Here is a 27,632-nt window from a genome sequence, read left to right as displayed (position 1 = left end):
TGGGTATGTACAGTTTATTCCAGTTGAATGGTCTTAGTCACTGATTTGAATCCTATGACTGAATCCAGCCATGATCCTCCTCTCTGTTGTGCCAACAACAGAGTTGCCTTGGAGTTGTTCAGTGTGTCACTCCTCATTAGGAAAAATACGTTTGGGGATACATTCAGCCAGGATAGAGAGGTAAGTAAAAACTCCTCTTCTGCTGCAGTTTAAAGGGCTCCAAGCTTCCAGGTTTTATGTATTTAGGTTTCTCCCACCTAATGACCACAGTACAACCTAACACATGAAAACAATGCACAGATTATGGTTTATGGCCAGAAATGTTTGCCATAGACTTGGCTTTTAGTTAGACCGTGGTTTCCCCAAATCTGCAAGTTTATTTGGATAAAGCTCCACAGTTGATCAGTGGTTTCCTGTTTATACACAATGGAGAATCCATATCGAATAATGCCTCTCCTGAGGGTTTCAGGCACTCAAAGGTTTGGTTAAATGTTTGTATGTGAAGCTCTTTAAGGTTATTATAAATAATTAGGTTTGCAGTTATCAAATAGTTAAGTAAATTTAGTTGTACTTTCCTTTCCTCCATTAGAACAGTCAGTGAGTGTGTAGAAAAGTATATAAATCCTTGGAGTGGTGGATGATACCTGCTGATTTTAGCCATTTAGAAGGACTCAAAAGGATTTTTTAATTCCTATAAAAGTGGACTAAAAATCTGTGCATTCACAGGAAATTTGTCTGTTTGTGGCTCTATTTCAGGCTAACAGCATTCGTGTTACTACATCAAATTATGTATCAATCTCCCTGATCAGCTGCAGCACTTTACCCAGCGGCGTTATTTTTCAAATACCTACAAGACCAACGAAAGCACAGGAACGCATGATATTTAATTCATTACTGACAGCATGGTGCAAAGTCCAAATGGTTACTCCACCTTTGGCAAGCTTAAGGTGTATTCTATTTATACTTGGAAGTCAGATTTTCACTTGGAAATATAGCAAAAATGTTCCCAGAAGTTGGAATTCCAACTGGTAAAGACTTGGGTTGCAGTGAGTTGAGTGTCCAAATGGCTGCTCCACATATAAAATATGGTATTCAACTATTTTAACTCGTCTGACTGTTTGTATCTCATCAAAACCAGTGGCACACATAGTATTGTACATCTATTCGTGGACCTGTTCTTTAGTGCTTGAATGGCTGTGATAGTTACATTGTTAATGTCTTGGGTTGCCTAGTAGTCAGCACCACAATGACTGGCAAAGCCCACAGTCTTTTTCTGAACTACAACCAGAACAAGTCAAACTGTGACATCATTCACAGATCCAAGCTTAGACTTCCAAGACTATTCTAAACTAGCAGTAGAGCAGGTTGACAAGTCACATCTGATCGGGCAGATTGCTACAACCAATACACTCATCACATGTAAACCAGCTGAGAAAACCAAACCAGTGTAGTGTTTTATTACTCAGGTGTGGACATTTAGTTTTAAAGAGCTAAAACCACTTGAAATGGGTTGTCCATCTGAGTGTTAGCCCTTTACCTGTGTGAGGATTGATTCCCTTTCTACAAACTCTGCCACAGGTAAGATATCTACTACTTAAATTACTTTTAGCAGAGCCTTTTTTAAAAGAGTCAGAATTATCGCTTTAAACCTTTTGGGTTGAGAAAATTCAATATATGTCCTCACTACTTGACTGATTTGTTTCACTTATTGATGGTGACCCAATGAACACATTAAACAGTGAAGTGAATTAATAAAGCTGATATTCCTTCTCTAGCTCTCCCTAATACTCAGATTTTCACATGACAGCCCTTTATCAGAAGACTTTTGAAGTACGAACGGTTCATTGGCTCTAATTAGTTTGGGCTTCTGTTCTTAAGGCTCAGATCTTTTGGAAAGGCCATGTTCTGTCATCTTTTTCCTAGATGGGCATCGTAGATTTGAAGTGTGTGCCGTTTAGTTCCTTTGGTCTAGCAGCCTTATCTTGTCTTTTGCACGGGACAGCTGGAGGTTCAGTCAGTCTATAATAAGCATTCATTCTGTTTTTTTTCTTATCTCCTTTCCAGATATGTTGGTAATGAGCTTTAGAAGCCATTTGGTTTGTTGCATGTGCAGTAGTGAAACAGCTGAACCCAACAGCAAATGAATTGTTGTTTAATGATGTCTGTGGAGGTTTATGGAGCGGAGTGCTAGAGTCCGGACTGGAGCGTAAACATCTGTCTCTGCTGTGGTCCATTCTCATAATTTCTAAAGTTTTATTTGTTTAATATATTGCATAAATTATCAAATCTTAAACATCGCTGTAGATGCTTAACATCATCCTTTGTGCAACTCGTCCCACTTTCAAAATCAATCTGTGTTTCAGAACAACACAAACCCCTCTTCAGTTGGCATTTCATAGCCTGGTTCAACAAGTACGAGTGGAAGAACCAATGAGTCACCATTAAACAAAAACTGGTCATTGTTGCTTGTTGCAGTGCAATGTTTTAAATAAATCTGATGGTGCTCAGCTCTTCCATCAGAAGAAAACAGGAAAAGAAAAAAGGAAAAGGAAAACAGGAAGTGCCTCGTCCATATGTAGCGGCACCATCTCAGGGTGGATGTTTGTGTCAGGTAGCAGAAATGTAGAAAGAGGACTGCGTGAAGAGTCCTTGTTTGTTGAGTCAGACCAGTGATGTCCTCCAACCTTTCCTCTTATTTCCTGGTGTTTTCCAGACAGACATTTGGTATACACAAGCCATTGTTCCTTTAAGCATGTCTATCTTTAACATGTGGGTGGTGGTGATTACAGGGAGTGTGTTATTTTCCTGTCTCGTTTGTGTTTTTCTATTTTGTTAATGCAACTTCAAATTCTTTATCTGATTGTCACTCTCTGTTTTCTCTCTTTGTTTCCCCTTCCTGAACCTTAAACTTTAACCCCTCTTCAACTGCCTGGCTAACTTTGATCATTCCTGTCCCTGTCTTGCTTTCCTCGTTCCAACCTTCACCCTCGGCTGCTGTTTGTTCTCTGTCTTGCCCTCCTGTTGCTTGCTCTCTGCTTCCCACCTTCATCGTTAGCAGTTGCCCAACAGTTGGAGTCTTGTTATCTGGGAAACATTCTGAGCCCAAATGAACCGGAGTACAGTAAGTCTTGAAGCACTTCTTTCCCCCATTCACGTCTTTGTCACCTGGTCCACTCAATTACGCTCAGTTTTCCAAACACGCTCAGATATCATTTCAGGAAAGATTCAGCTCAGGCATGTTGCGTTTTGTATCCAGCGACTCTGTTTTTGCAAGTGTTTTTCTCTCCCGCTGATTCCTAATGCCAGTGGAAAAATGGTGGGGGATGTTCCATCAAGCAATAAAAAGCTCATCACTCTGGAGTGACAACACTTTCATTCCAGCTGGAAAAACCATTTTGGAAACTTGAAAAAATGTGCATCTCGCTTTAATTAGTAAAGTGCTTTAAACAACTTCCTCCTCATTTCAGTGTGACAAACCAGCTGTTCGTCCGTGCTTTAAAAATGTGCAGTTGAGGTTTTGATTCTTATTGTGACTTTGCAAGCTGTGGGAGAGCACAGAGGCCAGTTTAATACTGAAGTCAGAATTAATCTCCAAGAGTCTCCCGGAGGGCACAGAGTGGGGTTGGATCCAATTTTTTGGCTGTGCACCAGGACAAAGGTTAAATAGTAGCGGTCTTGTCTGCAGGAATTGAGGAAGACACAGCCAGCTGGCAAATTAATATATAATGATCCACAGACTGTGACTGATTTCATGACTTTGTTTTTGTAAAGCTTTGTCCTGAAGATACAGGTTCTGGCTGATTCTAGTTTTATCTTTAGGAACTAAATATATCAAGAAAAATGTGCTGCATTCATAATATTTTATTCTTGCCTTCCAGTCATGTGGCTCTTTAATTATTTCTATTAAAACTAAAGGAGATGTTGCACTATATGTGTGAAAGAGCAGTCAATGGAACATTCTTCCTGTTGTTTCTGACTTCCTTTTTCTCAGGGTAACATCCATTCCCCCTCTAGGGTTTGGACTGGCAGACGTGAGCCAAAAGTCTAAACTCAGTCCTGTCTGTAACCCAATTGGACTCAGCCAGCAGTGGCTTTGTGCAAATCATTTGCAGTTTGGACATAGAAAGGTGAACATATTCCGCTCTGACTAAAGCTTGGAGGCACTGCTGCATGAGGACTGGGCAACCTGTGAGTGTTCTGGGAAAAAGGGACGGGCCCAAAAATCATACTGTGCTTCTTGTGAAGAGTAAGAATGATGAATACTTTAACTTCAGTGTCTCCAATAACACCAGAAAATTTCACTAGAATTATCACTGGATGTTTTTTGGGAAAGCAACTAGTTTTCATGCCCAATCATAGTTCAGAAAAGTAGCTAATTTTAGTGGCACAAAGTTGGCAACACTGTCTTGCAACTTGAATGAACAACATACACTCACCGGCCACTTTATTAGGTACACCTTGCAAGTACCGGGTTGGACGCCCTTTTGCCTTCAGAACTTCCTTAATCCTTTGTGGCATAGATTCAACAAGGTACTGGAAACATTCCTCAGAGAGTTTGGTCCATATTGACATGATAGCATCACACAGATGCTGCAGATTTGTCGGCTGCACATCCATGATCCAAATCTCCCGTTCCACCACATCCCAAAGGTGCTCTGTTGGATTTAGATCTGGTGACTGTGGAGGCCATTTGAGTACAGTAAACTCATTGTCATGTTCAAGAAACCAGTCTGAGATGATTCGTGCTTTATGACATGGCGTGTTATCCTGCTGGAAGTAACCATCAGAAGATGGGTACACTGTGGTCACAAAGGGATGGACATGGTCAGCAACAATACACAGGGAGGCTGTGGCATTGACACGATGCTCATTTGGTACTAAGGGGCCCAAAGTGTGCCAAGAAAATATCCCCCACACCATTACACCACCACCAGCCTGAACCATTGATACAAGGCAGGATGGATCCATGCTTTCATGTTGTTGACGCCAAATTCTGACCCTACCATCCGAATGTGGCAGCAGAACTCGAGACTCATCAGACCAGGCAACATTTTTCCAATCTTCTATTGTCCAATTTGGTGAGCCTGTGCGAACTGTAGCCTCAGTTTCCTGTTCTTAGTTGACAGGAGTGGCACCCGATGTGGTCTTCTGCTGCTGTAGACCATCCGCCTCAAGGTTCAACGTGTTGTGCATTCAGAGATGCTCTTCTGCATGGCTTGGTTGTAACGAGTGGTTATTTGAGTTACTGTTGCCATTCTGTCAGCTCGAACCAGTCTGGCCATTCTCCTCTGACCTCTGGCATCAACAAGGCATTTGCGCCCACAGAACTGCCGCTCACTGGATATTTTCTCTTTTTCAGAACATTCTCTGTAAACCCTAGAGATGGTAGTGTGTGAAAATCCCAGTAGATTTCTGAAAGCCCATCAGACCAGCCCATCTGGCACCAACAACCATGCCACGTTCAAAGTCACTTAAATCACCTTTCTTCCCCATTCTGATGCTCGGTTTGAACTGCAGCAGATTGTCTTGACCATGTCTACATGCCTAAATACATTGAGTTGCTGCCATGTGATTGGCTGATTAGAAATTTGTGTTAATGAGCAGTTGGACAGGTGTACCTAATAAAGTGGCCGGTGAGTGTACATGCTTTTTAAATTGCATTTTACTAGGTTTGCAAATTTTGAAATATCTTTTAGCATAATGTTAAATAAACACTTGGAGTTCATGTAAGTACAATAGCGTATACATATGCTATCCCTCAATCACATGCACATACAGTAACTCACTGCTTACTTGAGGCCGCGCCCCCTGCATGCACTGTTTAAACGATTATCTTATGCTAGCTACATCAAATGTGATGCTGGGTTTTCTGATTCATGCAAGATGTTATTTTGTATATGAATTAACATTTTTTTTTATTGGTGAGGCTAGCCTTTAATCCAAGTCTGTAAAGGTTTATATCCCATTTATTTAAAAAAATCTTGTTCATTGCTATAAAGTCCCATAAAACCCATTGAAAGTTTCTAGAAAGTGGAACTTTTTTTCCTTTGCAGCAATAGTTGCATATCTTGTATTTCCTCTGACTATGTTTTAAACATCTGATTCATACTGAAAATGGCTACTTTGAGTGTCAGACTTTTTTAACAGGGAGTGTTTTTATCAGAGCAACCTGGTAGCTTTTACATATATGTTCACTCATCAGAAAAAAATCTCTATAAATAAATGAATAGATTAAAATGTTTAATGTCAGAAACTGGACCTTAATTCTACTTCTTGCTTCCTCTTAAATGGTTTTACTGTTGCTGTGGGTGCTAGCTTTGGGGTAAAGGTCAAGCCCATGTGGTTGAGCTTTATAGGCCAAATGCGGCTTGCTGCTCAATTATTTCTTTGTCTTATGCTTAGGCAACTATGTGTTGAGAGGAGGCCCTTTTCACATTGCTTCCACAGTTATAATGAACAACTTAAATAGCTAAATCAGTTTGTGAATTAAAAGTGTAGAATGCAATTTTTTCCAACCTTTTTTTTTTTTCTTCTTTTTCTCCTCTTCGCTCTTGTCACGTCTGCAAACTGACAGTTTCATCACTTTTTAATGGTGGTGGGGCTCAACAAGGGGATTTCTCTGCTGACAGAGGGATGCACAGAGGAGAATGGGTCTTGGAATGAAAAGCACAGCTCATTAGCAGCGGGCCACATCCTGGCGGTCAAAATCAAAAGAACCCAATCAGGCTTGCCAGTCTGTGGTGGTGGGCTCAGATGGAGTGGGAGCTATGAACCGCTGTTGACCGGGCGGCAAGTACCCACCCAAGTAATTAGATTATATGCAGGTCAAATAAAATGCTTTCAAGAGTAACTTTGATGTTGCCCATCTTTCAGAACAGCATTCAGGGCAAGTTATTGTTTCTATAAATCTATGAGTGGAAAGAAAATAGGGCTTAGTAATGTTCAGTGATGACACAGTATGGCTGAGGCACGTAATCTTTTTCATTAAAAAGCTCACCATAAATGTGATATTTGGTTATTTCCTGTTAGATCTACAAAAATATGCATTTAACTTCTGATTTGTATTTAAAAGGTTTGGTGTATACCTCAAATGCAATAAAAAAATTTGGTCAGCAATTGTAACATTCAGTATTCTCTTATTAATTTTCCAAACAATTTAGTAGGGAAAGGATGTTTATTTTAAATGTGGCATTCGCATTTGGGTGCCTTCCAAGGAGCTCCCAGCGGATGTTAAGCCACAGCCATTTATAGGCTGAACAAAACAATTAAACAACTGAAACAGCAGGAGCAGTCCTGTTATCAATTTTTGCTCAGAGAAAAGAAAGATTTAAAAGACAGCAAGCAAGAGATATCTTTGATCAAGGATAGTAGAAATTTTAGTCAAACAACTCATCATTTAGTGCTTCAAAACTGAACACCTTATATTTCTTTTGGCATTTTGAACACAAATCAATGAAACTACAACTAAACACAGGGAAGCCCCAGGCAAGTACAGAGGTCCAGCAGAACCAAACTCAGAGGGGCTCGTGCCTATCTCCACTGGTCATTTGGCAAGGGGCGAGCTATGCCCTGGACAGTTCGGCAGGCCGTCACTGGGCAACACAGACACACAGAACAAACAGTGATGCCTGCTCACACTCATGGGCAAGTTAGAGAGACCACTTAACCTAACAGCGATGCTTTTAGACTGAGGGTTCGAAGCTGGAGTACCCAGAGAGAACCCACGCACGCACAGGGAAAACATGATAACTCCAGGCTAGGATTCCAAACCCAGGACCTTCTTGCTACTTTTTGTTGAATTAAAAAAAGGGTTTACCAATGAGGATGTATTTTTTTTATGGTTCTTTATAAAGAAAATCTGAATCAGTTAATTTCGACTTCAAAGAAAACTGGAAATCTGTCCCAGCGAAAGAAAGCTTATCAGTGTATTTTAATCTACTTTATAAAGAAGACTTAACAAGATAAAATTAAAAGGGTTCTCATGGGATACAAACTGTAAATGCCTAACTGTGTATTCCCTCTGATTAGCCAGGCTTTCTCTGAATCTTTTAAAATGGTCCTGCAGTTAACTCCTGAGGCTTTGACATCCTTTTAGTTTTTCTTTGGAGGTTGGCTGCTCTCATTTTACTTTCTGTCTAGTACTTGAACTTTTCAAGTGAGATGTTCATTAATTCATAAAGGGCACATTTTACGCTGGATTTTTACGCACTTTCTCGGTAGGAAGGTGACTTGAACACATCAGTTTTTATCCGATCTTCTACAAAAATACACAGAATAACAATGTTTTAGAGGCCAAATGGTTTTTCTGTACGTGTTTGATCATTCTCAAAGAGCTATTCATTAAATTTCTTGGCACATCTCAATATGGTGCACTTTGTCCTTTTATAAAAATACATGAATTATTGGACAAGCACAAGACAAAAGTAGATTTAGCGTACCTGAAAAGTATGTGCAATAGATAAAAAGGATGATCTAGCAACGATTTGAATGACGTGACCTGTGAAGATGTTGGCTCAATGCTCACTAGGAAATCCTCTTGTTGAGGCAAAATAATCTTTAATGTCAGCCAAACTGTATTAACTTCAACATTTAAAAAAAAATCAACAGCTAGAGCAAATAACATGTTTTATTTCCCAAAAATCAATATAAAACAAACTGTTAAAGTAGGTTGGCTGTTTTGTCACTTGGAGTCCTTCGGTCCTGATGAAGTGATTATTATGTCTGGGTTTAGGGGTGTTGTGCTTCACTGGAATCATAGTTTGGTACTTGCCTAGTTTTATTTTTGTCGTGGTTCAGTACTAAGGACACAACAACAACAAAAAACAAAACCAAACAAAAACACCTCTTTTAAACACAAAATAATGCTCACAGAACCAGAGATGGATAAATTCAGCCTCTCCATCCCCTGCACTGGGTTTGGAGGGGCTTTAAGGTATTAGTATTTCAACACCAATGCAGGATTTGTGTGCCAACTACAAGGAATAGTTGGCGATAATGAATAGATGAGACTCCATCGATTTTCTTCTTGTCATTTTTTGCCCAGACCCACTCATTTCCTGCTACCTATTTTAAGCTCGGGACTCAGCTGTTTTTTTAACATATCTGTATCGGTCCGATAAGTAAAACTGGGCCGATATTAATAACCGATATTTTTATTACCAACTTGTTGCTGTTGTTGGTGTTTCTGGAGGGGGAGGGGAGGAGGTTGGCCATGTGCTATTTGTTTGGTCATGTAACAGTTATAGTGATGCAGTGCAGGACTGTAGGGTGTTTAACTGAAGCAGAGAAGCAATGACAGCGGTGTGGTCATTTGTTTCACTGTGTTGAAAGGGTAGTAAAATGTATACGATATATAATATTGGTAAATATCGGTTATCGGCCATAACAGCGATATTAATATCGATATCAGCCAAAATTTTTATATCTTTGCATCCCTAGAATATTGGGCTGTTAATGTATGTTTGCGGCACAAATATCGCCCTCCTCTGTAATCTCCCCACTGTCAGTCTGAGGCTCGCAGGCCAGTCACAACTAAACGTTGGTAGTCATGATTGGGACAGCCTGCATCCCCTTGCTTATTTTAAGTTTCACAAACTTGGCCTGTGACATTGGAATTATAATAGTACAGGTGACATTTTAGCTTATAATGAGTTACACATAAAGCAAATCAATATATATTCTAGAAGACGTCTATAGGCTTGCCTGTAAGGAAAGTGGAAACCGTGATTAGCTGAAGACTGTGATATAAAGATCTTCGGATCAACACAACTTTGGAAATAGTTAATCCTTTAAAATGCCAGGCTACATTAATTCGTACAGTAATTTCTTCCAAAAGCTTTTATGCCTCTTAAACCTTTTCACATTTTGTCACGTTAGAACTACAAACTGAGTATTTATTTATAGAAGTAGAGTGGGGAAAATAAGTATTTGAACACCCTGCCACTCTGCAAGTTCTCCCACTTAGAAATCATGGAGGGGTCTGATATTTTCATCTTAGGTGCATGTCCACTGTGAGAGAAATAATAAAAAAAAAACAATGATTTTTAAAATAATTTATTTGTGTGTTACTGCTGCTAATAACTATTTGAACACCTGTGAAAATCAATGTTAATATTTGGTACAGTAGCCTTTATTTGCAATTACAGAGGTCAAACGTTTCCTGTAGTTTTTCACCAGGTTTGCACAAACTGCAGCAGGAATTTTGGCCCATTCCTCCACACAGATCTTCTCCAGATCAACCAGGTTTCTGGGCTGTCGCTGAGAAACACGGAGTTTGAGCTCCCTCCAAAGATTTTCTATAGGGTTTAGGACTGGAGACTGGCTAGGCCACTCCAGAACCTTGATAGGCTTTTTACAGAGCCACTCCTTGGTTATCCTGGCTGTGTGCTTCGGGTCATTGTCATGATGGAAGACTCGGCCACGACCCATCTTCAATGCTCTGACTGAGGGAAGGAGGTCGTCTTGTCCCATGTGCAGAAAAACACCCCAAAAGCATGATGCTTCCACCCCCATGCTTCACAGTAGGGATGGTGTTTTTGGGATGGTACTCATCACTCTTCATCCTCCAAACACGGCGAGTGGAATTAAGACCAAAAAGTTATATTTTGGTCTCATCTGACCACAAAACCTTCTCCCATGACGCCTCTGGATCATCCAAATGGTCATGGGCAAACTTAAGACGGGCCTGGACGTGTGCTGATTTAAGCAGGGGAACGTTTGTGCCATGCATGACTTTAAACTATGACGTCTTAGTGTATTACCCACAGTAACCTTGGAAACAGTGGTGCCAGCTCTCTTCAGGTGATTGACCAGCTCCTCCTGTGTAGTTCTGGGCTGATTCCTCACCTTTCTTAGGATCACTGATATGCCACGAGGTGAGATCTTGCATGGAGACCCAGTCCGAGAGAGATTGACAGTCATGTTTAGCTTCTTCCATTTTCTAATAATTGCTCCAACAGTTGATCTTTTTTCACCAAGCTGCTTGGTAATTGCTCCGTAGCCTTTTCCAGCCTTGTGGAGGTCTACAGTTTTGTCTCTGGTGTCTTTGGACAGCTCTTTGGTCTTAGCCATGTTAGTAGTTACAGTCTTACTGATTGTGTGGGTGGGACAGGTGTCTTTATGCAGCTAACAACCTCAAACAGGTGCTTCTAATTTAGAATAATTAGTGGAGTGGAAGTGGTTTTTTTTTTTTTTTAGATTGTCTCTCACAGTGGACATGCACCTAAGATGAAAATTCCATACACTTCCATGATTTCAAAGTGGGAGAACTTGCAAAGTCGCAGGGTGTTCAAATACTTATTTTCCTCACTGTATTTCATCAGGAAAACGAGACATACATTTCTAGATTTTTTTTAGACATACAAATCTGCAAACTGAGGTATGAATATTTTTGCTATCCACTAAATTGACCAGAATGACTTAATGATTCAGTAGAAAATAAATCCATGTTATGCTCTGTTAAAATAAGGGCTTGAGTAATGCAAAGTTTTACTATCAGGAATATGTAAAAAACAGTTAGATTAAAGGGTTGATTCAGCCAAAGTTTTCTGTTTTGAAAGCTCTTCTCAAGAACACCTAACTAAAGCACTGAATAGTTAAAATGGACCATGCGCTTGCAAAGTTCTAAAACTGCTCTGAAGGAATCTGACCTGAATTTACTCTGCAAAAACCTGACTTGACCTGCCGTTCAATGCTGGCTAGCTCTCTGCAGCTCATGTCAGAGTTTGGAGTTCTTTATGCTACGGTGACTGACCAATATGCTTAATGACCCAGTTGTCCCAGCTAAAAAACACACTGAGAGGGATGGATATAATCCCTGCTGCATTCCCCTCCAATGCTCCCTCACCTTCCTGCCTCATATGCCTGACTTTGTAGATGTACAGGGAATGCTAAGGCCCTCTTCCAGGGTCATTCAGAGAGGATTTACCTCTTCCTCAGCAGCTGCTCACACAGCCGTGATATTGAATTGAAGGTCCTGCTCACCACCCAACAGAGTCGCTGCGGGCCTAAATTTATTGGCTTGTATTCCACATTTTTGTCAGTTTTCTGCCACCATTTGAAAATGTTGGCTGTTTGTCTCCTGAGCCATAGAGCAATGAGAAGATACATGTATAGCACACCATAGAAAGCAGAATGTATCTAAGATTGCCAATTGTTATGCTGTGTGTTCACCAAACAGACCTGAACATAACTGAGATATAGAAATAGATGCCATAATTTGTGGCTAGAGTTTAAGTCATGGTTGTGGTTCTGAGTTTTAGCTTTCTAAAATATTTAGCCAAAGGGAAATGATTGCTAACAAATTATGATATCACTTGAGTATAATATGTGAACCAGCTGAGAGTCTGTGGTCCTGGCTTGATATTGTGTGGCTTAACTGACAGCTTCTTTTCCCGTTTCACCATCTCCAGTTTATTATCGAGCTCTTGTCAACTTCACCGACTCCGTTGTGTACGGCCCTGAGCTGGAGGACATCTTCTCTCCGGAGTTTAAGGAAATTTCTGAAGCAGTGATGGACACGGTATGTCTTGCAACCACCTTTTATAATGTTAATGCTTGATGTTTCTGGACCTGCTGATTTAAAAATGTGTGATTCTATGGCTTTGTCTAAGAACAACTGGGTTTTGTTTTGTCTCCACAGCTGGAGTCGGAATACAACAAGATTCCAGGTGCCCAGACGGTCAACGTGGTACTCATCAAGTAAGAGCACAAACCTTGCAGCCCTGCTGCTGTGTGCTGTTGCTGCCTGTTGGGCTTATTATGGCCATGTAGTTTTCCTTGTTTTCCTAAAAAAGCACAAAGGGCCATGATGGTGACATGTTGTCAGTGATACTTTAGCACTTTAGGAGGGAATATTAAACTAAAATCCTGAAGACGTTTCCTGTGTTGCCATTCAGTGTGTACCCTTTCTTACTCCCTGCAGAAAGATGATAAGAGAAGCTGGAGTTGATATCTTTGTGGAACTTGACGTGGGCTCTGATTACAACAATGAAGAACGGATCCGCAGGGTCCTCTACAATGTGGTGAAGGAGGGAACCATTGCTTCCTATGTTACGTCAGTCCAAGGTTTTCAATTCAGACAGCTTGGGAAAGGTAAGAGCAACAATAACTTCAAGTTTTATCAAGTTAAGATCTACCAGAACATTAGGCAGTTTCTTCAACGTTTGCCTTTTTTCTAGTTATAACTCTGCCTTCAGTGGACCCTATAGCAGTTCCAGGTTTGTACTGTACCATGCCTCCTGCATGGTGAGGAAGCCAATTGTGCTGTAGAAGCTGTAGAATGACTGCAGTGCATTTATTCTGCTAATATTTATTAATGCCTATTTCTTTGACATATATATGCGGTCTGGGGAATGTTTTGCATGGATGCACCAATGTAGAGTTTTGGCTGCAATCCCTGAGGTCCAGTAGTGCACAGAGAACATAAAGGACCTTTGCATGGCATGAGTGTGATGAAAGATGCTACTGTTCTCTGCAACATGAAGCAGCATTTGATATCTGCAAGTTCTACAGGCTAGAAAAAGAGGCATGACACCTGATAGGACTTTAGCTGAAACATGTTAACTTTTGGATGGGTGGATTTCCTGTATAACCGTTTTCACACATGAACACTGGAGACTGTCCAGAGGTTAGGTCTGAATTCAGTGTGTGAGTTTTTTTAATGCATAAAAATAATAATAACCCTATCCTGTTCGGTTGTGTTTGTTTATCTCATGCCAATTTACAGTCATATTCAACAAATTAGAACCTGTTCTGATGAGGCTCGTTTGTCAGATTAAAAGTACCTTTTAAAAATGACAACCTTTAATAGGGTAATAAACAAACTTTTCATCAAGTCCACAGTTCTGTATTAACAATGTTTTTTTTCTTAGTCTGATGTTATAGTCTAATTTTGAATGTCATGTTTTCTCGAATGAGCTGGAGGATGTCGCTGGGGAGAGGAATGTCTAGATTTCTCTTCTGGACCAGCGACTCAATCTCGGATAAGCGGAAGACAATGGATGGAAAGGCTTTAAAACATCAGTCTGTGTGTAATTAATCTATACAGGTCCTTCTCAAAATATTAGTATTTTGCGATAAAGTTCATTATTTTCCATAATGTAATGGTGAAAATTTAACATTCATATATTTTAGATTAATTGGAAACTAACTGAAATATTTCAAGTCTTTTATTGTCTTAATACGGATGATTTTGGCATACAGCTTATGAAAACCCAAAATTCCTATCTCACAAAATTAGCATATTTCATCCGACCAATAAAAGAAAAGTGTTTTTAATACAAAAAACGTCAACCTTCAAATAATCATGTACAGTTATGCACTCAATACTTGGTCGGGAATCCTTTTGCAGAAATGACTGCTTCAATGCGGCGTGGCATGGAGGCAATCAGCCTGTGGCACTGCTGAGGTCTTATGGAGGCCCAGGATGCTTCAATAGCGGCCTTTAGCTCATCCAGAGTGTTGGGTCTTGAGTCTCTCAACGTTCTCTTCACAATATCCCACAGATTCTCTATGGGGTTCAGGTCAGGAGAGTTGGCAGGCCAATTGAGCACAGTGATACCATGGTCAGTAAACCATTCACCAGTGGTTTTGGCACTGTGAGCAGGTGCCAGGTCGTGCTGAAAAATGAAATCTCCATAAAGCTTTTCAGCAGATGGAAGCATGAAGTGCTCCAAAATCTCCTGATAGCTAGCTGCATTGACCCTGCCCTTGATAAAACACAGTGGACCAACACCAGCAGCTGACACGGCACCCCAGACCATCACTGACTGTGGGTACTTGACACTGGACTTCTGGCATTTTGGCATTTCCTTCTCCTCCAGACTCTGGCACCTTGATTTCCGAATGACATGCAGAATTTGCTTTCATCCGAAAAAAGTACTTTGGACCACTGAGCAACAGTCCAGTGCTGCTTCTCTGTAGCCCAGGTCTGGGGAATGCGGCACCTGTAGCCCATTTCCTGCACATGCCTGTGCACGGTGGCTCTGGATGTTTCTACTCCAGACTCAGTCCACTGCTTCCGCAGGTCCCCCAAGGTCTGGAATCGGATTTCTCCACAATATTCCTCAGGGTTCGGTCACCTCTTCTCGTTGTGCAGCGTTTTCTGCCACACTTTTTCCTTCCCACAGACTTCCCACTGAGGTGCCTTGATACAGCACTCTGGGAACAGCCTATTCGTTCAGAAATGTCTTCCTGTGTCTTACCCTCTTGCTTGAGGGTGTCAATAGTGGCCTTCTGGACAGCAGTCAGGTCGGCAGTCTTACCCATGATTGGGGTTTTGAGTGATGAACCAGGCTGGGAGTTTTAAAGGCCTCAGGAATCTTTTGCAGGTGTTTAGAGTTAACTCGTTGATTCAGATGATTAGGTTCATAGCTCGTTTAGAGACCCTTTTAATGATATGCTAATTTTGTGAGATAGGAATTTTGGGTTTTCATGAGCTGTATGCCAAAATCATCCGTATTAAGACAATAAAAGATCTGAAATATTTCAGTTAGTGTGCAATGAATCTAAAATATATGAATGTTAAATTTTCATCATGACATTATGGAAAATAATGAACTTTATCACAATATGCTAATATTTTGAGAAGGACCTATATAATGTGTTTTACGTAGTTAACTTAGTCACTGAAATAAACAAATTTCCCAATAATATTCTAATTTATTGAATATGACTGTACTTTGGGTATCATCTCGTGAAGCTTTACAAGACAAACGATTCCAATTCACATCCAATTATAGGGAATCAAATTCAATCCAAGTTTAATTCAAATCAATCCAAATAAATGAATGAATAAAATGTAATTATATAGTCAGTTCCCGATTAAGTTATATACAGTTTAATCTTAATTATAATATATTACTATAAAATTCATTTGATCTTGTAATGTAATGAACTCTGCTGATTGCATTGAGTTGTTGAGTTGCATTAATGACCTTATCTAGGGGTGAAAAGCAAACAGTCACACTTTCTACCTGGAGCAGAAACAAAACGCTCTTTCACAAAACAAAATTGTCATAAAAGTCACTTCAACATGTTCCCATTCATAAATCAGCTTTTGAGCCACCTGTTTCCACATGAGCTGTGGCAAATGAAGCTGACAACCTTGAACCGAGGGAGGCGATGAGTGGAACTCAGGAGAGTCAATAGTGCTACTCATCAAATGTGCATCGGACATCTCCCATTGTAAAGATTAAAACACATGGGTGGTGTATGACACCTTATCAGTTTTGTTGTGTTTTTCTGCATCATTGCTTTTGAAGAAACTACCCATGGCTGAAATTTGTTAATAATTTCTGTCAATGTCAAGAAATGATGTTCACCCCATACTGGGCTGGACCCAATGTGTTTTTATCTTAAATCCACTGGCCAGCTGGTTTCACTGCTCATCTGTCACAATGTCAAACAGCAAAGCCGTCTAACTTTTATATTCTTTGAGTGTCACAGGCGCTCACTGCCTGGCATGGCGATTCAGAGCCCTAACAGTGCTGGGTTGACTTTTACCTCCATCGCTGCCTCAGTGTTTTTAGAAAACACGCATTGACGGCAAGGAGGACTCTTACATCCTAGCTTGAATAGACACTCGAGAACCCCCAGTTTCATAGTCCCAATAGCACCTTCAATGGGTAACTCCAAGAAAGAGACACAATTTAACACAGAAATAACAGTCCATGTACCTTCACTGGGAAATAAAAGAGAACAAAAAATAAGTTGATGGCAGCAATAGCTTTCTAGGCAATGGATATATCCAAAAACAGAAGCACCGGGCCAGATGTACCTTCTACTGAAAGAAAAAACTGAGAGAATACAAAGTTCCTGACAACAATAATTGAAAAATATGAATAAATGGAGAGTAGCAGGGGAAAATAGCGGAGTAAGTATGAGTCGTTATCAAGTCCACCAATGACATAGGCATAACTGATTAGCTGAATATATGGAGCTGCCAATTATCAGTCAGCTCCAGGTGGATGTCACTGAGTGGAGAATATTAGTTAGAAAAACAGGACAGGTAGGTGATAAACCGAGATCTAGGACTACGCCTCCTACGACCCATCAACCTTAGGAAGAATCCCTGTAGGCAGCTATTCTGTCACTTAAAGGTTACGTTTAGTACACACATTGCTAAAGTTGGTTGAAGAATAATTAAAGAATTTGTAGTGATTAGTATGAGATCTGTTGATAGTCCATGTATATGTATTTAAATGGATCTGTATTTTTGCAACAAATGAGCCAACAAGCAAGAACACTTTATATTCTTATGATGCTTTTAAAATTGCAATTGTTTCAGACTTTTAACTGGTGCTGTTCTTGTGTGAAAATGGTTTCTAAGTATCTTAGCTAGCTTTATTGAGGCTATTGGGGTTATTGAGATTATTCTGTGTGTGTGTTATTTCTCTTATAGTCTGTCCTGTATAGTTTGTCTGTTGTCCAATCTTGTATTACATGTTGCCCACCCTTTATTCTAGTTCTGTTTTGTGTGTCTGGTCTTACTTGGCTTATGATCTTAAATCTTATGTCTAATTTTGTCTTTCCAGTCAACTTATTGCGTTCTTATCAGTTTGTCTGTTTTCTTTTGTCTGTGCATCGGGCTTTCCCAGTATGAGCACACAGAATATTGTTTCCTGAATGGAAAAAAAATATTTTTATCAATGCCATGTGTGAATTGATTGATTTAGCCTCCTACTGTATTATTTGTGCATTGATGTGAGAACTAGTTCATGCAGCATGTGAATGCAGCCCAAATACATTTTATTTTTTTGTTTTGCCCATATGCGACCCATGTGCACTCAACAAGTTAGAAAACGATACACAAACATCCATTTTTATTGCAGTAAACAGTGTTCTTGTGTGATGTCAGTATTCTCCTTCTTCGCCTGCGAGCTGCTTTGGGGTTGTGAACCGTTCAGACTGAAGTCTAATATATAGTAATTATACAGTAATAGTAATGTGAACCACCACGTAAAACAAATCAGATTTTAGCAAAAAATCAGAATTGAGCATCAAGACCTGCTGTGTGAACGTAGCCTAGGATAGTCTGTTGGCCTATTTCCCTGCATGTCTTTGATCCTTGGTTGTTCCCCCTGCTTCCACTTTTGCATTTCTCACAGTAACGCCCATTAAAAGGCCATGCATGGCTGACGAGTACAGGTGTGGTGATGGAACATGCATCCCAATGGAGTACTATTGTGACAACAGACCCGACTGCACAGACATGAGTGATGAGACAAGTTGTGGTGAGTGCCTTTCGTTTGATTGGTTGAGCTTTGTTCACTGGCTGTTTGACATCATCACTCGCTGACTTGTACCTATATATCATTCGTATGTACATTAGCAAAGTTTAATTGAAAATCTTTTCTTAGAAATGTCCGTCCCTTTGGTCTTGACAACCCCTGCTGCTGTCACTCCCACTCTGCCTGGTGGCCTTGGACCATTTGGCCCTCATCCCCCTGTCCCTCCTATTCGATGCAAAGCAGATCAGGCCAAATGCCAGAGCGGAGAATGTATTTCTCAAAAATTTATCTGTGATGGACAAACGGACTGCCAAGATGGAAGTGATGAACTGGGATGTGGTAAGTCAGACGGTCTTGCACATGATAATTATAAAAGTAAAGCCTACTAATAGTACTGATTTTATATTTGAGATTTAACCTTTTCAGTGATGTTTTTTAAGCTGCATGGTTTGAGATGAATGCTGCATGTCATTACAACCCTTTGCCCTGTCATAACCCTGTTACTCCTCCACCTACTACCATTTTGTACCTCTTTGCTTTTCATTTATTCCCAACCCATTGACTATGTTGTACTTGTGCTTTTACCCTAACAAATATTTCTATTTAGAAATATAGTTTATGGAATGTCTTAAAGATAAAAGTAGAATCACAAATTGGGAAGACACATTTCTGCCTATGCTGTAGATGTTTATCAGAAGTCCAGAAGTAGACTTGTCTTAGTCGAGATTGATTGGTGTGCAAAATAAACGGCAACAGCACCCAGCCATGAGCTTATGAACACCAGCCCTTGAGAACTCGAGTTTGACACCCCTGATCTAAACCTAGATGAAATATATATATACGTCCAAATCACAGCTACAAGTAGATGTCTAAATGAGCCCTATGTTTGTCGTTAGTGTTGGAATAAGGTCTCTTGCTCACAGTAGACAAAATGTCCATGTATATGATGTATTGAGTATTAGATAATTTCTTTCATTGTCAGAACTAAACCTGTTTAATCAAAGTAAAATGCCCGAGTTCATCTTTTTGATTTTATCCCCGACTTTCCTAATCTAACTCAGGTACTCCGTCTCCCTGTGAGCCCAATGAATTCAAATGTAAAAATGGCCGCTGCGCCCTGAAGCTGTGGTGTTGTGACGGCGACAACGACTGCGAGGATAACTCAGATGAGACTGACTGCCGTAAGTCCTCGTTTCTTTTGTGATCAAAATATTGTGATATTTCATTTTAATGTTAGAAAGTTGACTGTTGCATTCAGCATGCTGTAAACATGATCAGAAAGGTATCAGTAAACCATTTTTCATCGCCACAGCCACCAAGGGTCCCAACGACAGATGCAACCCTGGGCAGTTTGAATGCCGGAGTGATAACACTTGCATCCCGGCTAGTTACCAATGTGATCAAGAACCAGACTGCAGTGACCGCTCTGATGAGTTTGGCTGCAGTAAGTGATACTGAGGCTGTCTGCTCTAACAATCTGTCCTCTTTATGGTGCTCATTTCACTCTCTTCTGCAATTGTCTGAATCTGCATTTAGAGCGGCAGCTCATTTGTTGTAAAATCTGACTCTTGTCACAGGATTCAACTGAAACAGCTTGTCTTGAAGTTTTTCTCCAGCAGAATTGTCCTTTTGCTGCAGATGTTTACAGTGCCTGACAAAACTATACATACCACTTAATTTGTTTCACATATTGTCACATTACAGCCTAAAACTATAGATTTTTGGATTTAGGTAATGTCTAAGACACTGACACAAAATAGCATATAAATGTGAAGTGGAAGAGAAATTGTTCTTTTGATGAAAACCATTTTATTGTAGCTCTGGCTGTTAGGACCAATTTCCTGCTGGAAGATGAACTTCTACACCCCCAACCTGCACATTAGAAAATATTTACAAACTATAATGCAGAAACACAAGAAACATTCAAAGTATAAAATCCACTTCTTATGGATTTCTTCCCGTCTTGCATAAAGGCAAGATTGGAGTAGTTCATGAATAAAAGTCGTCATGTCAACTGATTCTCCTCCAGAGTTCCCATGGGCCTCTTCACTGCCTGTCTAACTAAGCTCCTTGTCTGGCCTGTCAGTATTGGAGATGGCCATGTCTTGGCAGGTTTGCAGTTGTTCACTAATCTTTCCATTTTTAGATGATGGACTGAACAAGGCTTCATGGGAAAGCTTGATGCTGTTGAGCAAGTACAGAGGGCTGAATGCAAATAAAATCCGCACCTTTTTATGTTTTTATTTATAAAAAACACATTTATGCTTTTTCTTCCACTGCACAATCATGTGCTGTATTACGTTGATTTAGTATATAAATATATAATAAAATAGATTGAGGTTTGTGGTTGATGCATGACTTTACTGGGTTCCCAAACTCATACGTCAGTGTTATTTGTATGTGTGTGTGTACTCTGTGACTGAACTACTGTGTGCTTTTGACAATTTACAGCCCCACCTATGGTGGTGAGCCCACCAGAGGAGTCCATTGAGGCGGCACGGGGGTCGACTGTGACGTTCACCTGTCAGGCTGCTGGAGTTCCAACGCCCATCATCACCTGGAGGCTCAACTGGGGGCATATTCCCAGAAGCGACAGGTTGGGGTTCTTCAGATACTCTAAACTCTATTCTTCATACCTCTAAATAGAGTGATCAAAAACCCTTATTTCTAAGGGAATGTTGTTTCACTGATGCTTCTGGCATCTTGCTCTGGAACCACCTTTATTTTCCAGCAGTAAACTGCAATTAGGAATTTATTTTTCCTGTTCTCGGTTTTGAAATGCAGCCCTCCTCCTTTTAAGTTTCAGTTCTGACGCAATGTTTCAAGGGCTGTGACTTTAATTACTGAGAAATTTGCTGTGCACTCCAGCTCCGATAGCTGCGGTTGCAGGCTGTCGGCTTCCACAGCGCCCTGCTGTGTCTGTGGTTAGAAACCTGCAGAAGAATTCAGAAGATTTTAGTCCAGCACACTCAGAGTGCAAACCTCCTGTTATGCTCTGTTAATGTACCATGTGAGTTTATGATTGGAAAAGTATTAGCATGTGCTCTTCATCCCAAGGTTTATCATGACCAATGAGAATGGCCGTGGAACCCTCACTATTCGTGATGTGAAAGAGACAGACCAGGGGGCGTACACCTGCGAGGCCATCAATGCTAAAGGCATGATGTTTGGGATCCCTGATGGAGTGTTGACTCTCATATCAAATCCAAACCCAGGTACGAAAAATAACCACTTAATAAGGGTCAAAACAAACCGTTTCAACTAAAAAGCTTTCCATAAACAAAGCTTTATCCTGTTTATTCCAGGAAATTGTCCTGATGGTCACTTCAGTGTGGATGGCCGCTGCATCTCCTGCTTCTGTGCTGGAGTCTCAAAGAACTGTAAGAGAACCGGACGCTACCGCAGCCAGATCAGCCTGCGCTTCACTGAGGAAGAGGACTTCAAAGGTACTTAAGTTAGTAATTTGTGAACAAATAAAGTGCCTTGCAGAGGTACTCTAATTCCCGAGCTCATGGACAAATCCAAAACATGGAGGACACCGGCTCTTGAGGACTTGAGTTGGACACCCCTGATCTACACTATTTTATTGTGGCTCTGGCTTTATGTTTAGGGTTGTTTTCCTTGCACAGGTTGAACCTCTGCCCCAGTCTCAAATCTTTCAGAGCCTCTAAAAGGTTTTCTTCTGGCATGTTTAGCTCCATCTATCTTACCATCAACTGTGACTAGCTTCCATATCCCCTGTGAAGAAAAGTACCCCAACATCATGGTGCTCCCACCTCCATTCCTCACGGTGGGGATGGGGAGTTCAGTATGATGTGCATGGTTAGTTTTCCATCTTCCATCAGGGTTGGTGTTGTCTCATCTGACGGAGCAGCTTCCTCCATATGTTTGCTCTCTCCCTTTCATGGCTTGTGAAAAACTGAAAAAACGAGACTGTGTAGCTTTCTTTAAACAGTAGCTTGTATAATTCCTTTTACTACTAATAAAACATGTTAAATACATTTCTGTTTGTAATATCACAAAATGTGAAAAAGTTCAGGGGTGTGAATACTTTTGTAAGTCATTTTTGCTATACTGTCAACCTAAATGCCTTTATAAGGATTTTGTAGACTTCACAATTAGATATGAGCCAGAATCTGACTTTTTCTTGCAGGAGTAAATGTCACCTACTCCTCCAGGCCAGGTATTCCACCCCTCTCATCCACTCAGCTGCTCATTAACCCAGAAATGGAAGAGCTCCAGCTTGTTGACTTGTCTCGCCGGTTCCTCAGCCTTGAATCCTACTGGACCTTACCTTACCGGTTCCTTGGCAACAAAGTTGGTATAAAAAGGAAAAGTAATTTTTTTTTAAAATCTCATCAATAACTTTTATTTCATCCCATCATCTGTTAGATCGATTCATATGGAGGATCCCTGAAATACAAGGTGCGGTACACACTTGCCCGCGGCCTGTCTGAGCCGGTGGCACAATCGGACGCAATCCTAGTGGGAAACGGACGCAGACTTGTGTACCGCCGAGGCAACGGCACCCCTCCAAATGTTGTCAACCAGAAAAAAATCATATTCACTGAAGTAAGACTGAATGAAAACCAAGATAAGCTATGAAACAATCCAGCACAAAGTAAAAATCAACTTGGACACGTAAATCTGCTGCTTTATGTGTTCCAGGACCACTGGCAGCACTCCAATGGCCTCCCTGTCAGCCGTGAGGAACTGATGATGACGTTGGCTGACCTGGACAGCATAGACATTCGCACCATCTATGACAACCACATGGTCAGTGTGGCGCTCAGTCACATCGTCATGGATACCACCACAGTGGACTTCAGCACTCTTGGTCATGCTAAGGATGTTGAAGAATGCAAGTAAGTCAGAATGAACCCGTTTCATGAAGGGGAAACAGCTGAGATGATAGTTGGTGTTCTGCAATCAGACGTTTTCAGGTGTTCAGTGGAGGTTAAAAATAGCTTCAAACATAAAACCTGGGAAAATGTTTTAAAAGATGCATTTTGGTGGGTATTCATTCATCGTTACACCGTATGCTCTATTCATTTGGCTGCTCCTGCACATGTTTATTCTTTACAACACTAAGCCAGTTTACAGTTAGTGAAGTTGGAACTGGTCTCATCGCTGTTTGTTTCAGAAATGTCTGGATCGTAACATTGGATGGTCCTTATGTTTCTCACTTCCAGATGTCCTCCGGGATACACGGGCCTATCTTGTGAAATGTGTTTCTCTGGTTTTGAGCGCGTCCCCGGTGGTCCTTATCTTGGTACCTGTGCCGGCTGTAATTGTAACAGACACGCAGCCGCCTGCGATCCAATCAGTGGGCACTGTCTGGTAAGAGTTACCTCTGTGAGGTTGTGTTCTTACTTGAAATATAAAAGTAATATATATTGTTCTCTGATTGATTTACTTTGTCTTGTCTGCTTAAAATACACATATAGAGGCTTTTTTCTAAAGATGTGCCCTGGTAGCGCAGGGGTTAAGCGTGCGACTCATGTATGGCGGCCATAGTCCTCGACGCAGGCTGTCCAGGGGTTGAATCCCGACCCCTCCATTTGTTTACAACATTCCCTTCCCCCGCTCTCTCCACACTATTTCCCGACAACCTACTTAAAAATTCGAAAAAAATAAAGGCCACTAGTGCTTTAAAAAAATACCTTTTAAAAAATAACATCAAATGCCCTCCTTGGAGTCCAGACCTGTCAGGCGCTGGGATCATGATGAAAAAAAATACAAGTATAACATTTATCTCACAAAACTTCAACAAGATGTCTCATTAGTTTGAAGTATTGTGAGGAAGAGCAACACTGTTGTAAAAAAGCCTGCATCTCAAGTTATTATCAAGGTTATACCCTAAACTAATGGATGTCAGCCCGCTGACCTGCATGTTTTACGTCTTTCCCTGCTGCCACACACCTAACTTGAGGTAACAGGTGATTTACAGGTTTACAACTTGATGGCATAATGAGGAGATAATGCAATCATTTTAGTTGTGTGTGCTGGAGCAGAGATTAAGCTAAAACCCCCCGGACAGTGGTCCTTGAGGACCAGGGCTGAGAACCACTGCCTTACAGTGCATTCACACCAAACCTTTGTACAGCTTTGTATTGTGCCAGTCTGGTTTCTGGAGTGGATCACACTGGTATTAACCCATCCCGGAACTGCCGGTCTCTGCACGGTTTATCCAGACCCTGGGGCAGTTCGCTTACACTGGCAATGCATGTCGTGCCAGCACACCAAAGGTAGGAAGAGAGGATGTAACATAAGAGGAGCACATTTGAGTAGAAGAAGTAGAGGAAAAACAAAGAGTGCAAAACCATAGACAAAAAGTGTGAAAATGTCTGGCGGGGCTACATGAAGTAGTGAAGAGGTGCAGGTGCACAACTACCTTTGAACTCCAACGTAGCAACAGAGAACGTGTGAATTTACTTACTTTTACCAATGCCTGGACCTATCCCAGGACCGGACCAGCAGTGTGAATGCGCCCTAAGTTTGACCTTGCCCTCCACAATTAGTGACTCTGCTGGTGAAGATGTGTAAAAAGCTTTAAATAAATTGATCTTTTTTTGCCAAAGGTGTTCAAGAAGGTTGAGGTCAGGACTCTCTGTAGGCCGGTCACGTTTCTCCACACCAAACTTTATGCACCTGCAACGAAGGAAGTGATTGGAACACCAGAATTCATTGATTTGGTGGTGTGGCCCAAAACTATTGGCAATATAGTGTACATATAACTAAAGCATTGCTTCAATTTAAACTTAACATTTTAGGTTTATTTCTGTTTGACTGTATGTTAAATGTCATTATTTTATTTCATCCTTGGTAAAAATTTGATATGCCCCCAAAAGCATAATTAGCTACTCTTCAAAATGGGAAAGACAAGAGAACATCCAAATAATGCAGATGTGTGTTCACACATCAGAAAAAAATTAAAATCGCCTAAGCTGGCCGACATCCTACGTCAGAGTCATAATTAAAATTTCCATCTGGAAATGTGACTCACCAGGCTAGATTCAACCTGAAGTCACCTGAACACTCCAAGTGGGTCTGACATGAAACAAAGGATGAATATGTGGAAATACACCTTGTGTCCAAGGTTTTGCATGGTGGAGGATCTATGTTTCTGTGGGCTTGTTCCGCTTCCAAAGGCTTTGAGAATCGTGTTAGTGTGCACAGCCTCATGAACGCTTTGAAATACCACAGCATTTTATATAAAAAGATAAGGCCTTAATAAAAAGAAGGCCTTTACCACAAAACAAAAAATGGGTTGTCACTGGCTCTTTCAGCAGGATAATGATCCACAACATATGGCCAAATCAACGCGGAAATGATTCACCAGACACAAGATCAGTTTTCTTCCATGGTCGTCTCAGTCAGTAGAACTGAATTTTATGGAAAACCTGTGTCCCGAGCTAAAGAAAAGGAAGCATTAAATAGGGCCCAGGTCTCAGGACAATCCAGAGATTGTGCAAAATGGGTCTTCCTCTCCGGATCTTCCAACTTTCTGAAATATTGTAGTAAAATACCGAGTTTGGTTCTAATGGCAAAAAGGGGTAGTACAAAGTATTAACAGTCGGGTTTAGGATAATTGTGGCATAAGTGATTCTTACAGGCTTTTTTTTAAAAGCTGGGTTTCTTTAGCTGTTCAGTGTGAGAATATTATTCTTCTACATCTTTATCAGGGGTGCAATGAAAGTGGAACATTCAGTATTTTAGCTTTTCTCTATTTGTAAGTACAAGAATTAGTGGACAAATACGACATCTTTCAAAGCGCTAAATACTATTGATTGCAAAATCTTTTGGTAATGACAAAGACTCGAGTATTTCCAAATACATAATTTTTTGATTAGTGTTTACTCACCCATTTATTTGATTGAATTCAGGCGTTCTGATCACTTCCATGCCCACAGGTTTATAAAACGAAAGTTACGTATGTAACTATGGTTCTATGAATCCCGGATGGCCGCCTGAGATTCATCTGTCACTCATAATTCTTGCTTCTGCGAGAAGATTCTGTAGGAACAGAACCTCGGATGACGTAGGCATATATAGCCTCTGTGGTCATCCGGTGTGTCACAGGTGTGACTCTGTTGGTATAATTACTCGAACTGCGCATGCACGACGGGAACATTCAGTGCTTTCAGCACCGCCCACAGATATTTGTGAAAGAATAGGTCACTCTTTTAATGAATTCCAGTATGGAAGTGATTAAGAACGACAACGGCTCAGCCACCAGGGGTTAGGGCACATGGAATCACAGAGCAGGGTCAACCGATGCTGAGGCTCACATTGGCAGTAGTCGTCAACGTTCTGCACAGTCAATAGCTACAGACCTCTGTGCTTCCTGTGGTCCTCAAATTGGCTTAAGAACAGTGTGCAGAGAGCTTAATAGAATTGGTTTCCATGGCTGAACAGCTGCACCCAAGCCTTAAATCACCAAGTGCCAAGGAAAGCGTTGGATGCACTGGTGTAAAGTACCACCACTGGACTGCACCAGTGGAGACACGTTCTCGTTGACAAATTATGCCTCTCTGTGTGGCAGACAATTTACCCGGCTGGGTTTGGCAGTTTCAAGGAAGACAGCACTTGCCTGACTGTGTCAAGTGTGAAATTTGGTGCAGAGGAAATTATGTTGTGGCATCTTTATCTTTTTTTTTTAAGAGCTGGGCTCGGCCTCTAATTACTAAGACATTTTGGAATATTTCATGCTCTCAACTTTGTGAGAACTGTTTGGGGATGACCCCTTTTAGTTCCAATATGCCTGCAGACCAGTGCACAAAGCAAGGTATATAAAGACATGGATGAGCCAGTTTTGCGTGGAAGAACTTGACTGGCCTGAACACAACCAGGTACAACATCTTTAAGAGGACTTAGAGCGGATAGTGTGAGCCAGGCTTTCTAGTCCAACATCAATGTCTGGCCTCAAAAATGCGCTTCTGCAAGAATGGTGGAATATTTCCATAAACACTCATAAACCTTGTGGAAAGAATTCCCTAAAGAACTAGGTACAAAGTGTGACAGCTGTAACAACCATAAGGGCAAAGGCAGATGATCGAATACTTCGGGAAATATAGTTTATAAATAAATGTAGTCAAAGTGCTCATTTTAGAATACTTTAAATGCTTTTAGAAGAGAATAAGCTATGCATCTCCCTCCATCACAGAGCTGCCAACACAACACAGAGGGCCCCCAGTGTGACAGGTGTCGCCCTGGCTACTTCGGCGATCCGACCCGAGGTCGTCCTGACGACTGCAAGCCCTGCCCATGCCCATACATTGAGACATCGCGGCGGTAAGCCTACACTTCCCGACTTCCCGTGACACTTCACACATCCGCAAAACCCAGCGATGCCATAACCAAAGGGAGCGCAGATTCATACACCTGCGTTAAGACTACACT

At 41.0% G+C, this 27,632-nt stretch overlaps 1 protein-coding gene across 13 annotated transcripts in view; it reads left to right on the top strand.

The window, feature by feature from the left end:
• hspg2 (heparan sulfate proteoglycan 2) overlaps positions 1-27,632 on the top strand; it is a 161,121-nt gene that overhangs the window by 56,086 nt on the left and 77,403 nt on the right. For 11 of the 13 annotated variants that reach the window (XM_047380093.1, XM_047379871.1, XM_047379735.1 and 8 more), the window contains exons 4-19: positions 12,411-12,520; positions 12,641-12,699; positions 12,923-13,092; positions 13,179-13,217; positions 18,108-18,233; positions 18,360-18,569; positions 19,292-19,411; positions 19,543-19,674; positions 20,682-20,826; positions 21,288-21,445; positions 21,536-21,676; positions 22,384-22,547; positions 22,623-22,802; positions 22,899-23,095; positions 23,423-23,570; positions 27,397-27,524. In XM_047380093.1, coding sequence (XP_047236049.1) covers positions 12,411-12,520; positions 12,641-12,699; positions 12,923-13,092; positions 13,179-13,217; positions 18,108-18,233; positions 18,360-18,569; positions 19,292-19,411; positions 19,543-19,674; positions 20,682-20,826; positions 21,288-21,445; positions 21,536-21,676; positions 22,384-22,547; positions 22,623-22,802; positions 22,899-23,095; positions 23,423-23,570; positions 27,397-27,524 — 2,227 coding nt within the window. The remainder of the gene's footprint in view (positions 1-12,410; positions 12,521-12,640; positions 12,700-12,922; positions 13,093-13,178; positions 13,218-18,107; positions 18,234-18,359; positions 18,570-19,291; positions 19,412-19,542; positions 19,675-20,681; positions 20,827-21,287; positions 21,446-21,535; positions 21,677-22,383; positions 22,548-22,622; positions 22,803-22,898; positions 23,096-23,422; positions 23,571-27,396; positions 27,525-27,632) is intronic. The other 2 variants (XM_047379941.1, XM_047380327.1) reach the window with 2 other exon arrangements.

The sequence above is a fragment of the Girardinichthys multiradiatus genome, chromosome 1, assembly GCF_021462225.1.
Source record: "Girardinichthys multiradiatus isolate DD_20200921_A chromosome 1, DD_fGirMul_XY1, whole genome shotgun sequence".
Classification (NCBI taxonomy): Eukaryota; Metazoa; Chordata; class Actinopteri; order Cyprinodontiformes; family Goodeidae; genus Girardinichthys; species Girardinichthys multiradiatus.
This window is presented reverse-complemented; position numbering and strand designations above follow the sequence as displayed.